This window comes from Montipora capricornis, chromosome 1, assembly GCF_036669925.1.
Source record: "Montipora capricornis isolate CH-2021 chromosome 1, ASM3666992v2, whole genome shotgun sequence".
In the NCBI taxonomy this organism is placed as follows: domain Eukaryota; kingdom Metazoa; phylum Cnidaria; class Anthozoa; order Scleractinia; family Acroporidae; genus Montipora; species Montipora capricornis.
This window is the reverse complement of record NC_090883.1, coordinates 26133693-26150845: the sequence shown is the minus strand read 5'-3', so window position 1 is coordinate 26150845 and position 17153 is coordinate 26133693. Positions and strand designations below refer to the sequence as shown.

The 17153-nt window shown below is 41.4% G+C and overlaps 2 protein-coding genes across 3 annotated transcripts in view; both read left to right on the top strand.

Moving 5' to 3' along the window:
- The window catches only part of LOC138037190 (neuropeptide SIFamide receptor-like), a 75650-nt gene that overhangs the window by 47069 nt on the left and 11428 nt on the right, over positions 1 to 17153 (top strand). The window contains exon 1 of one of the 2 annotated variants that reach the window (XM_068883178.1): positions 4235 to 4308. The exons of the other annotated variant lie outside the window; for it this stretch is intronic. The gene's annotated coding sequence lies outside the window, so the exon portion shown is untranslated. Of the gene's footprint in view, positions 1 to 4234; positions 4309 to 17153 lie in introns of those variants that run through there. 2 annotated transcript variants of the gene reach the window in all.
- Positions 4358 to 7443, top strand: LOC138052726 (neuropeptide SIFamide receptor-like). Its single transcript, XM_068899287.1, has 2 exons — positions 4358 to 5148; positions 5604 to 7443. The coding sequence occupies exons 1-2, from the start codon at positions 5043 to 5045 to the stop codon at positions 6698 to 6700; spliced, it is 1203 nt and encodes a 400-aa protein (XP_068755388.1). The 5' UTR covers positions 4358 to 5042; the 3' UTR covers positions 6701 to 7443.

The window sequence follows — 17153 nt, the reverse complement described above, 5'->3', positions numbered from 1 at the left end:
AGTGAGGTACCACCTGTTCCCTTTGGATCCCCAGCTTCCGTACGAGGGAGGTCCTTTCTTACTACTTCCAAAGGGGTAACCGATTGCACTAGCTGCAAGTGTCCAAGTAGCGTTCGCCGGCCAAGGACTACATCATGCTTTGAGGGATTACGGACTGTAATGTTCACCCTGTGTGGCGACCCTCGAGGTAGGGTGAAGAGCTGCTCTACAACTTCCAAGTCCGCTGGCCAAGGCATACCTGGGTCTGGTTCAAATAACACTGGTGTCCTCTCCTCTAGAGAACCACAGTTAATTCTACACGGTACTGTCACTGCCTGCCCTCGTGGTACCGTCAGATTGCGCTTACCATTCTTCAACACACCCATGTCCTCCATACTTGCATTTTGCACCAAATCAACCAACGCAGTAACATTCTCCAGTGCTACTTCCTTTAAAGCCGTATTCATGATGTCAACAATGGAGCTGCTTCCTTCGGTTTCTCTATCCTTCAGTACTTCTTGTATTACATGGTACCCAATGATTGGAGTTTCCAACTCATCTTTTGCAATGAGGAATGGTACAGTTAGAGAACTTGATGACTCTGTGTCCGACTAGAGCTGAAACTGTACTTCTATCCACCCTTCAAATGGTATGGTTCCACCATTTTCTGTTCTTAAATTCAGTCCTACATCCTCGCCAAGCAACTCTTCAATGTTCCTTAACTTTGAGGAAGGCAAATATTCCTCAAGCCAGCTCTTGGACACAATAGACACCTGTGCACCCGTATCCCAAAGGGCTTCGACTAGGACTCCGTTGAGAACACATGACACCTTACACTTCTTGCCAACCAACCTTGCAACTACCACACGCTGCCTGGGTGTCAAATGACTAGCAAATACATAACCATCCCCCCGAAGTACTGGCGAACTGTTCCTAGCTTCCATTTGCTGAGAGACCCTTGTGACTGTCCCAGTGACGTTTCTGACAACTTCGACCACAATAACGAACTGCTTTACAACCTACACATTGTTTGAAACTTTGTTGGGCTCCTGCTGCAATCCTCTGACAATTAACACACTGGTGGGACTTTATAAATCTGTCCTGGGGCGGGGCTACGTCCTGTCCCTCGGCTGTAGCTCCGCCTGTTTCCCGGCCCTGATCTCCGTTTCCGACATCCACGGGCCCAATGGTCACTACTACCACAAATGTGGCAGTGGTCGCACAGCTGCCCCTTTCCTTCCTTTTGACAGTCGATACAGCCCCTTGGGCCCTGATACCCTTCCAGATTCTGATTTACAGGTAGGGGCCTGGTGAAACGTTCCTCATTGGTTAGATTTCTCTCAACTGATTCTTTTAAAGTGGTAAGTTCTGAACGGACCACTTGTAGTGCCGCCATGAACTCCTCTTCTCTAGGACTCTCTTTTCCCGGGGAGTTAAGCTTCTTAGCGGTTGCCCCTTGTTGGATGGATCCCCCTTCCCCTTGTGATGCATGCACTTCGTTCACCCTTGGGTTCCTTTGACGAGGGGTAGAGCCCAGTTTGGATTTTCTTTCACTTTCTTCCGCGCATTTTACTTCTTGTCACCCGTCAGGTGTTAAAAGGTTTTTATCAAAAGAGAGGCCGGTACGTTTCTTCGAACAAACTGTTCAAAAACAACATTTGAGGAAGCACTATCTCCATTAAAAAGCTGCCTTGAAGAGCGAGATTAGGCCTTAAGCATCTTATCGACAGAACATCATCTGAGGTCATTTTTTTCTTTTTGGAAGGCAGTCGGCACTTGAAAAAAGTTAAAAAACTAGCGACAAAATCTTACCATCAGTGTGTCACAACGTACAACCCAGCAATGTTACAATACTGATGCACAACTGGAGTTTCATTCAAAACCAGCCATTTCTGGCAAACACGCAACATTTGCTCAGTTGGTTGAACACCGAGCTGCCGTGCAGGAGGTCGTGAGCTCGAATCCGGCTGGATCAACCCTCAGGGTCTTTAAATAACTGACGAGAAAGTGCTGCCTTTATAATTCTGGTCAAATACCTTTTGGTTCAGAGACCCTCTAGTTTTTTCGGATAGGGACGATAAACCGTAGGGCCCGTCTCACAACCATCATGGAGTTCCTGGTGCTATGTAGTCTGTTCTCTGTGGTACATTTTGGTTTCACGACAGCGTTTCAACGAGTAACCACTCCTAAGCTCCTCGTGGGTAAATAAATATAAATTATGACTATGACTTAACCTCCTATTCTCACAACACAAGCCCGAGTTTCAACATGAAAGTTTGTTTATTGAGGGCGCGTCAGACAGTCATACAATGCAAATAAATCCTGATTACAGCCTAGGTCTATATAAATAACACGTGAAGGTTTATAATCTTATGAGAAGAAGTACTACGCCAGATACAAAAAACCACTACAAACCACCCTTTAGAACTGGCCAAAAGCATAGGTGGGAACTTCATCTAATGGAGCAGCACAAGAAAGATCCCGATGAAAGGGCAACTAAACGGCATATGCAAAACTGATCGAACGAAACAGAAAAACAAGTGAACAAAGAGACTGACCGACCGAAAACGAGCAAAGTTAAGTCTCCCGCTAAAAATCCTTGACACTCCTAACAGCTCCCATGATACCCTAGGAGCCTTTCTATCGCGCCGACAGAATACTAATTTCTGAATAATTCATTCAATCATTCTACCGCCAATATCCTGCGAGCAGAGTCTAGATGAGTTGGAAAGAGGAAAGTAGACTCTGCCAGCCGCCTCGACTTTCTATGATTTGCCGCTCATCCAAAAAAATGGATGAGTCAGTACAGTTTCGGCTTGTCAAACCTGTTTTTTTTTTTATTTGAGGGCATGATCAATCGCCACGCGTCGTCAATATTTTTTAAATTTACAACAGCGTGACAATTTGTAACTGTCTATTAAAATTGCCATGAGTATTTCCTCCGTATGTCGGTTACAGAAACTAGTTTGCCAGAATTGAGAAACCTATGAATTTTCTTAGTAAAAATTGAAATGGCAATTTAAATATTTGGACTATCTTGAGTTTCGAGGGAAATGATTCGTTTCGAAAATATCCCTACTGTTTGTTTTGGTTTTGTGGTTTTACGGTTACTAGTCACGAGTGACTGACTCCCGAATACGTTTGAATTCTTAACGCATGCTCAACACGAAATGTTGAGCCGGCTGGCAGAGTCTACTTTCCTCTTCCCGACTTATCTAGGAAGATCGAAAGAGACTCTGCTCGCAGGGTAAACCGCCAGATATTACATTTAATATCATACAAGAAAATAAGATTACTGCGGAAGTGAATGTTTGTTAAAGCAAAACTGTGAATTGCGGGGTTTCATAATTATCTGTAACCACAAAAGGTAGACCATGCGTGTCAATCACATTGGTTCATTTGACAAATTTCACTCTGTCTAAATGTCATTCAGTTTTGAATATAAGTAATGTGTGTTTTTTTTTTAAATAGAAGCTCAAACTTAACACCGGAGACACTTTTAATTAAAGACTTTTAAAAGATATTCGTCCCGTCCTGTGCAAAATGGCTTTTGGGAAATTGTTTTTTGCCTTTACCGTTCAAGCGAGTTTTTTTTTAAGAATTTATATCCATCTCTCAGTTTTAGAAAATAGGGTGGTGTCTCCAGGCTGTGCGACTTCTGTGCGGTTTTATGCTGTATGATCTATGAATTTAAGTGTTCTTTGACACAATATTCGCAATTTGAAAAATTGGACTAACTTTGTTTTAAACTTGCTGTTGTTACTTTTTCATTCTCCAAGTAGTTTTCTTAGCACAGGTTTGTAAAGTTACGTGCTCTCCTCTAACGTAACACAGCAGACATTTAGTTATCTACCCTTAGTTATCTCCGGGTAGTCCGGTTTTCCCCAATTAGAGCTCCAGCGCCAGAACGACTAGACAATTGAATGAACTTCCTTCCTTTCCTCCAGGCTGTACGATATCTGTATGGTTTATGGGTCTATGAATTTAAGCGTTCTTTAACACAATATTCGCAATTTGGAAAGACTAACTTTGTTTTAAACTTGCTGTTGCCATTTTTTTATTCTGTTCCTTAGTTTTCTCAGCACAGGTTTGCAAAGTAAAGTGCTTTCCTCCCAATAATATGTTAATAAAATGTAAACTGTGAAACTTAGTTATTACTTTGTGTTTACTTTAATTTAACTGTTTGGGTTTAATTAACTCTATCTATACTATAAAAAGACCTGAATTTGTGAAAGCTGGTTAGTTGGAGTTAAAAGTTAAAGCTCATTGACAGTTGAAGTTGAAAAACTGGTTCAAGCAAGTCATAAGCCATCGCAGACCAACACTCACGTAAGAATCTGTTGAAGAAATTGTAGCTCTTGGCCAAGCATGATGGTGATGTTTATTTACCGGTGTACATCCGTCAAGCGAGTGGAGATCTCGCAACACTTCACCTTACACACTTGTGAAGAATCCGAGGCTCCAGCTGAATATTGGTTGCTCACGTTTCTCCTTCACCGGCCTCTAAACATTGCGAAAAATCCGGATATTTTGTACACGTTGGAAAGGAATCCAAATCGAATCCAGATCTTCAATAGAATTTACAAATCGCGCTTGCCGCTTTTGCTTACATTTGGTTAAACAGAGCTGAGGACCAACCTGGATTCTAACATAGTAAAGTAGCTAGATAGGCAAAACAGCCACAGCTTCGACAGAGGATACCTGAACTTCGTCCCAGGATTCGAGCTAGGATCCAAGCCAGGACTCTCGAATCTCTCGGTTAGGTTAGGTCTCGAATCGGTTAGGTTAGGTCTATTTAGGTTGGTTCGAGTCTAGTTAGGGTTAGGTAGGACTCGGTTAGGTTAGGTTAGGTTAGGTTAGGTCTCGGTTAGGCCTCGAATCCTGGCTCGGACCCTAGCTCGGATCCTGGCTCGAATCCTGGCTTTATTCTTAGTTTATCTCGCTTCGACACCTTTCTGGGCGAACTGAAAGGAACATTCACATAGAAGGACATATGCACTTACATACATCTTTTTTTTTTATCACGTTAGTTACATGTTTTCCTTTAACTTGATCTCACCGCTATGATGAATATACTCAAGTTCGTCGTTATTGTCTCAACAGATAAGTCCAGATTCCTTGAAAGTAAAAATAAAATGAATGGCACCAACAACGGCACAGAAACAAAAGGTAAGCAAATCAAAACGGGTTTATTGTTTTCGGTGTTTACCGAGGTGGCTCATTGTTGTTGATGGCTTATTTAGTCCAATAGTTTAATACACGAAGTGCCGGTTCGCCTTCAACAGGATCACCTCGCTTTGATTTCGTTTTCCCCTAAGACTATTCGGAGGCAAAACCATGGATTCCTTTATTCCACCTCCCGTTATACCTCAGTCCTTTTAACACATTATATGTCACCATATTCCCCATCTGACATCTAATTTCCATCCATAGCGTTGAAAAAAACAAACAAAGGTAAGACATTATATCATGAAGAAATCTATCGGTATCGGATTATCTGGGTCGAACGTAACCATCCGATCATTAGTTCAAATGCTCTAACAATTTGCGTTAACTGGTCTGACTTGTTATCATCATCATCATCAATATTACTAATTTTTCTATTATCATTATTTGTCTTTTAGGAACAAGCGACTCCAGTTCCACACGACAAGTTCCTGGTTATTTATCATCGAACGCCCAGATTGCTTTGACATCAGCATATGCACTTACCTTCTTGATAGCCTTTTTTGGAAATTCCTTTGGCTTGTTTGTAGTGTTGAAAAAATCTTCTAGACGTGTAACGAACCTCTTTATAGCAAATATGGCTATTGCCGATCTATTACTGACCATAACAGTTATGCCATACCAAGTCGCATATCTTTACAAAGGAACTCTTTGGTTTGGAGGAATATTGGGAATCGTTACTTGCAAAATGCTTTTCTACGCTATTCCTATTTCTATAGCAGCTTCAGTGTTAACAATATTGTTCATTTCCTTTGAGAGATTTTATGCCGTATTCTTTCCTCTTCGAGAAGCAATTTTCCAACGACCAAAGATTCTGTCAACGATGATATGGTTTCTATCGTTTGCATTAATGTTCCCTTACGTGTGTTTTTCTGATGTGGCATTTGATCCGGTCACGAATGGTTACTACTGCGACCTTGGTATGCCTAGTAAAGATCTCGATGAAAGATATCGCATATTTAAAATCTTTCACATATCTCTTTTCGTCATAATGTACGCCTTGCCACTCTTCATAACCATCATTATATACACTTTGATATGCCGTAAACTGGTTCATCGTAAAATTCCAGGCAACATGACCGATATCAACCGTGCCGTGGTTGAGAAGTCCAGGCGCAAGGTCGTGCGACTGTTGGTTGTTATATGCGTTGTTTTCGCGCTGTGCTGGTTTCCAACTTATATCAATCATTTTTACATGTTTGTGCGGTCTGATCAAAAGCACAAACTACCACCTGTTGTCGGCTTAGTATTTTTTTGGATAGGTCATGCAAACAGCGCTATCAATCCATGTCTGTATATACTTCTGAACGAAGGTTTTCGTAAGACCCTTTTCGCGCTTTTAAGAAACTTATGCGGACGGGGAACAAACCTTAGTTGCTACGATAAACCTGCCAGCGCTGATCAAATTGGCTGCGAAAACACCATAAACATATCTCCGAAGCTCTTGAAAGTACTGGACAAGGAACACGGTCCAACCCTTTTTTTCGCTTCTTAGGTAGAGACTTTTGAGGACTGTCACGTCTTATTCGGGACCGCGTGACAACTAAAAATAACGGAAAAGTCGAACTGTCTTCACCCCACAAAGGAGTTGCTCGCAATCGAGCTGCACCAGTCGCGCGGCAGACCAAAGATAAGTACCAATGCAAATGCAGCTCGGACATATGCCTTTACGGCACTTAACTTTGTACTGTGCACATGCATAGACATACCTCTTACTAAGCCTGTTCGTGGTTCGTACTGTAAGTTATGTAAGTTATGGCCCGCGCATAAATCAACGAGAAAAACGAGGATCCGTAACTTACAGAACGTACCGAGAAAACGAGCTTAGTAAGATATTTGTTTTATCTCTGAGGTAATCAGAAGTGCGGGAAAGGAAACTAGTTGAAGTCAAGCAGGAGGTGGACACACGATGAAGTAAAAGCAAGTTTATTTCTTGTATTTTCCTCGCTGTAAACTAGGATTAGCCGATTTTTTTTTCTGTATTTCATGTTTCCCATATAAACTCTACAAACTGTTACGTTGACTGCGCATTGAAATTATGTGTTTGGGTCGCCTGGGGAGAATGTTTTATCAATTTTTAAATTTAGCGTTCCGTACAGCGGCCGTACTGTACAATAAGGTCCGCTAGATCAGCCAATCACAGCGCACATACTATCCGAGAGATATATAATAAAATCTTGTAACTTACACACAATTTCCTTTTATCAGAGAAATGTGAAATAAAACAACTCAGATTTGCCAGAAAATGTTTTTATCATCACGTAGTTTAGCACACATCTGTGCAACAGTGCCATGAACTAATTATTCACTTAACTAGTAATAGCTATCGCTAAGTGGCAACGAATACATACAATATAATACATATAGTTGCAGATTTGTATCAGAGTTTTAAAATACCCAACAGTAGTTGTAATTTTTTTATTCGAAAGTACTGCAACTCAACTTATCTAGTTAACAATAATACAATAATAGAAATTGCACACTTTGTATCTCCAACATTGTAGATGTCGACGTGTTTTGCAATAATATGGAAAGTACTGCTGTGATTTTAACAGGAATATACAATAATTAAGTTGAATAAAATCAGTGCCATGTAAAAAATCGCTAAAGCGTTTTCAGACTTTTCAGTGTGAAACATGTAATGGGGAATCAAACTCTCTCGCACATGAAAGTTGTTTCACTTGTAGAATTTTTATTTTGCAAGATACAGCCATGAACTACAAGTGAAATTGATCGTTGAATTGTTACAGGTTGAAATAAAATTCAGGTCCATTTTAAATCAAACTAGGATAAAATAAATCAAACTAGGTAGGTAAATTTAAATCAAGCCTAGGTTATTTATTAACTGTTTGAAAAGGGATTTTCCTTTGGGTGGGGTTGAAAAAGAGGAGCACTGTCTTTTTTTTAGGAGGGGGGGGGGGATGAAAACAAAACAAAAAAGCAAAAAATCGCCTTTCCCTCATTCCACTTTCCTCTCTACTCTCTTCCTTTCTTTCCTTATTTTTGTCTCTATCCCTCTTAACCTTCCATTCCCTGATTCATTTGTCATACCTACCACTACTTTGAGTACATGAGAGAAGGAAGTCGCTTGAAACTGGACTTATCGAGAGGTAAACCGAGCACCTCTGACATCCCTTAGTATTGAGTCCTTCGCTGTAACAAACCGCTAAACCACACAGGACTTGGATAAGCAGTCGTCGTTAATTGTAATACTCTTTGTTTGTACCCCCCAAATTTAGCATAAGCATTGTTTTTGTTTTCTCTTGGGACCATTGCAAGTCCCAAGAGAAACTGGAAACAATGTTTATGCAAAATCTGAGGGGACAAACAAAGAGTATTATGGTATTTTCCGAAGTGGCCTATAGCAAATAATTTCTCCTGGTGCAAGAGGGCCCAAACTCTTCTCGGTCACAGTGCATTATGCAAAAGTTAGTGCTCAATGCGTGGCCTTGAACGGTTCGTAAAATGGCTAACACAAGTTGTCTTGATTCAGAGATATTTTACAAAAAATTGGGTGAAATTAAATCTTCCAAAAAGACAAAAGCAAGGAAAATAAAACTTTTTATTGACGACTACTTTTACAACGATGCAGTGAAGTGGTTAGAAACACGTAATGAAGACAGTAAGCCTAAGGACAGAACAAATCTGACAAGTCAAGACGTAGCAATTATCAAAGAAAAGGATGGAAACTGGATGGTGGCAAAATATTATCCAAGAACTGAAAAGAAATTGATCAAAAATGTCAACTACACCAAGTTGTTTGCCAAGCCCATTCGAATATTGCGCAAAAAGGAAAGAGACAAGTATATTAACCCTAACTGCTCAATAAACAAAGAACAAAAGTCAATCACCAGCGTACAAAAACAGCCTGTGCTAGCCCCTATTCAAGCAAGAGGATTCCGAACGCATGTGCAAATGGACCTAATGGACCGTAGAAACGTACCATGTAGATGTTCATGTCACCGCAAACACGATTGGATTCTCCTCATGACTGATCATTTCACAAAATACTCATGGCTTTATCCACTGAAAAATAAGCAAGCTGAAGATGTATTGCAATGCCTGTCTCAACTTCGCTGGCAATTTGGATTCCCTCAGAAAAATACACACTGACAATGGACGGGAATTTAAGAATTGTCTGATGTCCCAATTCTTCATGGAGCTGCCGGAAAACCATCAACTCAAGGTTCGGTGGAAAGGAACAATCTTAAAAGAAAAGAAAAAAGTCCAAATCATTGGTGTCAGGTAATAGGGGAAGCTGCTTACAAAAAGAACATTCTGGAACATGAAGCAACAAAAGAAACACCCTATGAAGTGGTATTTGGCATACCACCATGGAAAGAAACCAAAACTACCCCAGACAAGAAACATGATCAACATTCTACAAAGAAGAAGAAGAATGTGAAGACGTGGATGCAGAACCTGCACCTAAACGTGCTTGTTATTCACTTATCAAGTCAACAAAGGAGATAAACACAACTCTACAGGAAAAAGCGAGAAACACACAAAGGAAATACAACAACAAAATGAAAACAAGCAAACCCAATACCATTTCATTCCAAGTCAACAACTTTGTCAAAATAAAAAGTAATAAAGTGGACAAAAGTCCATTGCACCTAAACACACTTCTTCGTAAAGTAATTGAAAAAGAACATGGATTTATGAAAGTTGTAACCAAATGTGGAATTATTGACACTTGGATTGCACCAAACAGACTATAAATTACTGAAGACATGAATGTGTCATTAGACACAACTAAAACAATAAATTTCACTGCCGCGTGCAAAAAGCACTTGACCAGTGACACATGTACAAGAGGTGCAAAAACAAGGAATTGACTTCTCATTGTTCAACTACATACAAGTAATGACTGTTCAATAAAGGTTACAAACTTTGTGAACTACCAGAAAAAAAAACTCTGTATTTGATGTTTCAAGTACTTATAACCACAAAGGGGTTTTCTGCTGAAGTACATTTGTATAAGTAACTGTACATCATTCAATAATCTACGCTATAAAAAGTCCATTTTTAGATGTCTTTTTCCTTCCAAAAACCAAAAAAATAAAAATAAAACAAAAGTCACATGAAGGTAAATATTCTTATTAAACAAGGTTTTGTTTTTCTGCTGCTATGAGATTAAAAAAGCAGAATTGGTTATCATGCACAGTATGCCTAACCCCAACCTTAATGCTAACCATTTAAAATCAGTGCTTAGACTTAACTCACCAGAGCAGTTTATACAGACTAACTCATGAAAACGTACGCGAACCACATCCCCTTACTTCCAGCACCGAATTATACTTACCAATATACACGTACTTGCTAACAATAGGCCTTTTTCGATATATTAACATTCAGCTTGAAAGAGAGGTTTTAAGGACAAAGTCAAAAGAAAGTGGATGATGTGTAAATATTTTTCACATTTATTCCAACATGTTTGTATTGTTTTTGTCCTCACTGCCTCGCTATCGAGCTGAATATTGATATTTCGAAAATGGCCTATTGATGGACTTTTTGTCTATGTTTCCTACTTTCAATTTCAACCTAGTCTAAAATTAAATTTACCCAGGTTGAAATCATTTCAACCTGAATTTCAAATTTACCTGTAACAGTTACTTTGTAGACAAAATATCTCCTTTTAAAATTAAATTAAATTGTTCACAACTCAATGGTTACAAAACGAAAAACAAACTGCTCTACTCGAGGGCCGAGGGTCGAAATTGACAACAACGGACGATAAGAACATGTACGCAAGTTTAGTTTTGAGCTCGTTCACTCAATATAGAACACGATGTTCGAAAATAAATATTAAAGAACAATCAAAGCAAGTGTACACAACACAATGGTCAGAGAAATGGGAAAAAATTGTTTTTCACTCACCTCCAACACAAGATCATAAATAGTCGCGCGCGTCGTGCAAGTTTGTCTAGTGACATCACTCATCAAAACACACGCAAACATATCATGAAGCATGCGGTTTGAAGAGCGCCGTCCAAGGCTGTGGACGGCGGCTGGATCAAAGTGAGTTTCTACACCCATGGCAGAAGTCTCTTTTCCCGTACCCGTCAGCCCAGCAAACGGAAAAAGAAAAGAGACCTCTGTTAGTACGGAAATTGCTCGCCCGCCAGCCACAGATATCGAGCAACCTCTCGAAAGAGAGAGACATGCCAGTTAGAATAAGAAATTTTTCATGCTAATATGACACGAAGTAGCCTGCCCTTTGGAGATTCTTCCAGAGATAGATGCACGCGAATTTCAATAGCGAAGATATCGATGACGTCACCTATTGATATCACTGTGCCAACCAGAGCCTTATTGGATGCCGAAACAAATGGTTCTTTTGTTCGGTGGTTGGACCATTTGAACATCAAAAGAAATTTGACATCAATGTTTGTTAACAGTTATCTTCCTCATAAGAATCACGATAGACTACTAGCAGGCACTCCTTGGTCAGTGGACCCTTCCGCACTATGTCAAGCAATCTAGTAAAACGGCCTCCCTCGGTCATTTTACTCGATTGTGTGACATAGTAGGGCGGGTGGATTGACTAAGAAGGGACTGCTAGCAGTCTAGAGTCACGAAGTGTCCACTTGCTCTTCTCCCCAACATCAACATCAACATCACTCGTGTCTGGGAATACAGACAATTAAACGTCGCAAAGTGTCTCCCAAATGTTGCTCCTCAAGTAAGGATAAACAGCTAAGCTAAAAATAACGCGAGCCTTTACCCTAACCTTATTGTTGGAAATAGGGAGCAAAGAGAAAGGCTTACTAGACCTAAAGGGACACTTGGTGTTGGATGTCAAAATCAGACATGCATCTAATTAGGTGCATTTTGCAGTTTCACGCAAGCGCAATGCTAAATTTTGTTCTTTTTTATTTTGCTTTTTTTTTTAATGTCAGCAGTCAAACGTACCTAAATCTGTTGGAGATTCCTTTGGGAAAGCGAAAAAATGAAGTGGATAGTGTGTTTTTTCGTGTTCTTGCATTAGCTAATATGTAGATTAAGGGGAAAAAATTAAAAAATGAAAATATGTGTTATCCGCACTTTGACATTAAGAACTGGTTTTCGGACAGGCCTTTGCATTTCTTGATTCACTTACTTTCATGTTATGGGATAACTGCCAACCACTTGTTTTGAAAAGCCGGTCTTTTAAAGTGTTTTCAAGGTAAAATAGGTTTTAGGGAAATTCCCTTTTTCGGCTTTTGCCGTTCAAGTAAGATTTCTTTAGGATTCTATTTCCTTATTTGTTTAGAATACAAGAAGTGGTGGTGTCTCTGTGCAACTTTTGTATGGTTGTTTGGTTTACTATGAGTCAATGCGTTCTTAATTTATAACACAATATTCGCAATTTGGAAAGACTGACTTTTTTTAAAACTTACTGTTGTTACTTTTTCCATAATTCTGTTTTTTTTTTTCAGCAGACATTGAGTTCTCTATACTTGACATATTTCGTCTCGTTCTTTGTAACCTAATGATAACTGTGATAATCTACAGAAGCTTGCAGGTGCCATCCGAGTTGCTGAAAACCTGACAAAAAAAATGGGAAAACCCGACAACAAAGTTGTGAGAATCCGACATCGACTTGAAAATCCGTCAACCTAACATCCGGCAAGTTGCAGATTGTAAAATCCACCGCAAATTTGGACATAGTGAAATTTGAAATAATGTGATACAGCTAATTATGAAACCTATAATTAATTTCCTTGAATGATTTTCTCCTCTTGTATGATATTAAAGGAGGTATTTTGAATACGCTGGTCGGAGCATTGTAAACAACAACAACGTAAACCCACTTAAACCGCCTAGAGATCTGAGATGAACCAAAGAACATTGGGCGATGGGATGGCGCAGTGGTGAGAGCACTCGCCTCCCACCAATGTGGCCCGGACCTGGCCTCATATACGTGGGTTGAGTTTGTTGGTTCTCTACTCTGCACCGACAGGCTTTTCCCCGGGGTACTCCTGTTTTTCCCTCTCCTCAAAAGCCAGCATTTGATTTGATTTGCGTTAACTTGTTAATTTCAATTTACAGTGTCCACGATAACTAGTGCTCTACAGCGCTAGAAGATTAGACACTTAAATAAAGTTCCTTTCCTTTCCTTTCCTTTTATCAAAAACAACCAGATACGAAGATTCTGAACCACTCTGGCAAAAAGGCCGACTGCCAAAGAGAGCGAAACTAATAAAAGATACATAAAAACCCCTCAAACTCGGTTTTAACTGATAGGCAAGTCAGCTTGCTATTTAAAGGACTAAAATTCATACCTACACCCGTGACAAACGAAAACAAAATGAGACGTCAATTTTTGCGGGACTCTGAAGTTTTCGGAAGACGACTACTGTGTCTTCAATATATATTTCATGGGGAAGATAAGGAATCACATCCGTTACACGTAAAGAGTGACTGGGTGTGTTGCACACTGAGCGGACGGAAGCATGAATTCAGACTAGCACTAAAAACACACACACATTCTAAAATGGCGGACAACAAGAACCTCGTGTCTTTATTCTTCCCATGATTCCTTGCTACAGTTTTGTTGCTTGGGGGAGAGGGGTTAACACCGTATTCCTTAACCTAAGTGTATAGGCCCTACACACTCCCCCTTATGAAAAAAAAAGGTCGTTCTCGACATTAGACCGTTATCTAAGACTGGCGTCTGCGGTTATCAATACACAAGTCTCCTCTTTTCATTCCTGAGGTCAAGTGGAAAGGAGTGATCCGGCCCTAACCACAAATCCACGAGTACAACCACTTAAGACTTGTATACACATACAGTTTGGAATACTGTTAAGGTTCAACGACTTCCACTGGCAAACTACTAAGTGTGATGTTGTAAAGTAACAACTGCAACTTGTGTTCTGTCCTTTTTAAGTCCACTTAATCACAGAAAAAAAAATTCACAAAGTTCGTGTTAAGATTTTTCTGATCACTTTAGAAAGGATACGAACCAACGTATCCGCATGGTGTAGGATAAGTAACTGGTCAAACAGAGTTCATGCACACATTAGGAATTCCTCCAAGGGGTCCTGGTGCCAGGGGTACAGGTACTGCTACCGCTCCCGCATTGTGGCTAATTAAACACAGTCCCGCTGGTTGGTAATAGCTCAGAGTTCCAAAGCTGTCATAAGTTAGTAAGGTAAGTGGTCTGCGCTCCCTTATCGGTCTCCCTTCTCCTGGTCAGACTTCTGGCTGCTCTACTACAGATGTTTCAAGGACTGGATCTGTCGGTGCTTCTATCTACAGGTCAGGTTGGTAGATACTGGAGGCCGCCTCCTCATCAGCGCTTGCCTGGTTGGCTGAAGGCTCCTTGGCTGAAGGGGTACTGTCTGACAACGCGCTTTCTGGCTCTACAGGAGTGAATGTTAACATCCCTGCGGATTTTTCTTCAGAACTGTCTCCGACATCGGAGGCCCCTGGTGACGACAGATGTGGCTGGGCAGTTGGCAACTTCCGTTCTGATATTTTGCGGGTGTCACCGGGCCTTGCTTCAAAAGGAAGATCATTGCATGCCAGTAGAAGGTTACGGTGAATCACGCGGTGTCGCCTTCCACCAGATTCAGGCATAATTTCATAAACTGGACTCTCTTCACCTTTCCGTTTCATTCCCTGGTGGATGGTGTCATCCCAGTAGGACCTCAGCTTCCCAGGGCCGCCTCTCTCACTTAAGTTTCGTACAAGGACTCGGTCGCCTGACTGGAGTACTGGACTGTGAACTCTCTGGTCATATTGTTTCTTGCCTCTGAGTCCAGATAGCCGAGATTTCCTAGTAGCTATTCCGTATGCTTCTTTCATTGCCTCTTGCCACTCCTTAACATAAGCTGGGTAACTTGAGTAAGCAGTGGGTTTGGTACCAAATATGACATCAATTGGGAGTCTTGGGGATCGGCCAAACAATAGGAAAAACGGCGAATATCCTGTCGCTTGATGGTGAGTGCAATTGTAAGCATGAACCACCTTTCGGAGGCTGTCCTTCCACTTGGACTTCTGGTGCTCAGGCAAAATTCTTAGGGTGGATAGCAGTGTTTGGTTCAGGCGTTCTGTCTTTCCGTATCCTTGGGGATGATAAGGCGTTGTTCCAGATCGGACCATACCACAGCATTCCTCCAGCCGATGTAACAACTGATTTTCAAATTCACCACCTTGATCATGCAGGATTCTTGCCGGAAACCCGAAACGTAATATAAAGTCATTATACAATTTGTCCGCTGCTGTTCGTGCAGACTTGTTGGTGGTCGCATACGCTTGGGCAAATCTTGTAAAATGATCAACTGTAACCAGGATATACTCGTATCCCCCTTTGCTTTTTTCAAGGTGTACAAAGTCCAATGACACCAGTTCGAAGGGTGTGCTACTCTGTATGGTCTCCATTGGTGCTTTTGGCAAGATTTTTGGTCTCTTTTGTTTGATGCAACTACAAACATGCGTCACGTAATGTTCAATGTCTCTTTTCATCCGGGGCCAATAAAATCGTTCCCTGGCAAGGTGAAGGACCCTTCCGGCCCTAAGTGTCCCATTTCTTGATGTAGCTCTTTGTAGACCATTCGATGAAACTTCTGCGGAAGGACAATCTGAAGATTAGGGCCACTTCTGCGCCGGAGGATTCCATCTTCTCCAACTGCGAGTTTACTCCATTCACGTAGAAGGGACTGTACTGCAGGTGACGCTTGGCGACTGTCTTGTGCTGCAGTTTGCCGGTTTCCTTATACCGAATCACTGCACTCATCACCTTGTCTTTCCTCGAGCCTCGTACAGTTCCTTAGGTGTGAGAGGTTGCACCCTCGGTTCATAATCCACATTCATAATGTGTCCCATTTCACTTGGCTGACACGATGGCGATAGGAACCAAACTGGATCTCCTTTCTGCTGGGCAATCAGTGCTTCCACTGTGGCTTTAATCCAATGCGGTTCTACTTCTACAGTACACATGTCTATGAACTGTTCCATATAATCCTAGAGAGAGCATCAGCATCCCGGTTGCCCGTCCCTGGTCGGTACTTTATCGTGAAGTGGAAGTCAGCCAGCTCTGCTACCCAACGGTGTCCAGTTGCATTTAGTCTCGCCGTAGTTAAGGCATAGGTCAACGGGTTGTTATCTGTGTAGACCGTGAAGAGCGGGGCATAATACAGGTAGTCCCGAAACTGTTCAGTTATGGCCCACTTAAGTGCCAGAAATTCCAGCTTACTGGATTGAAGATGATAGTTCCGTTCCGCTGCAGTTAGCGCACGAGATCCGTAAGCAATTACCCTTAGTTGACCGGCCTGCTTCTGGTAAAGTGCTGCCCCAAGGCCCTGTTCTGACGCATCCGTGTGAAGAATAAATTGCTGGGTGTATTGAGGGTAAGCCATCACAGGTGGGTTACTAATAGCACTGATAAGCTTATCGATTGCGGCTTGGGGTTCACTGGTCCAGTTGACTGGCTCCCGGGATGATACTTGTCCCTTATTTCTGACTGGTCTTGTATTTCTCCTCTGAGTTCGCCGCGGCGACTGTCCTCTCTTTTCAGGTTCTTTAAGAAGATCGTAAAGGGGCTTTGCAATCATGGCGAAATTACTAATGTACTTCCTCTAATAGCTTAATATTCCTGTTAGTCCGCTTTAGTAGTCTCGGGATCAATACTGTGTCCAGACTGGTTTACAATTCGGCCTAGATAGCGGACCTCTCTCTGGAACAGACTACACTTGCTAGGCTTCAATTTCACTCCATGTTTGCGCAGGCGTCTCAACACTATTCGCAAATGTTCCACATGTTCTTCAAACGTTCCACTATAAACTATGACATCGTCCACGTAAGGAATGCAAATCTCGTCGCGGATATCTTCCAAACAATCTTCCATGAACCGCTGAAAGCTTGCTGGTGCATTACTCAGCCCAAATGGGATCCGAGTCCATTCATACAGACCCCAAGGTGTGATCAAGGCAGTCAGGTGTCTGCTCTTTTCCCCAACA

Coding starts and splice junctions, on each gene's coding strand:
- LOC138052726 (XM_068899287.1), top strand. CDS start 5,043: ATGATGAATATACTCAAGTTCGTCGTTATTGTCTCAACAGATAAGTCC. Junction 5,149..5,603: donor CAACGGCACAGAAACAAAAG/GTAAGCAAATCA, acceptor TTTGTCTTTTAG/GAACAAGCGACTCCAGTTCC.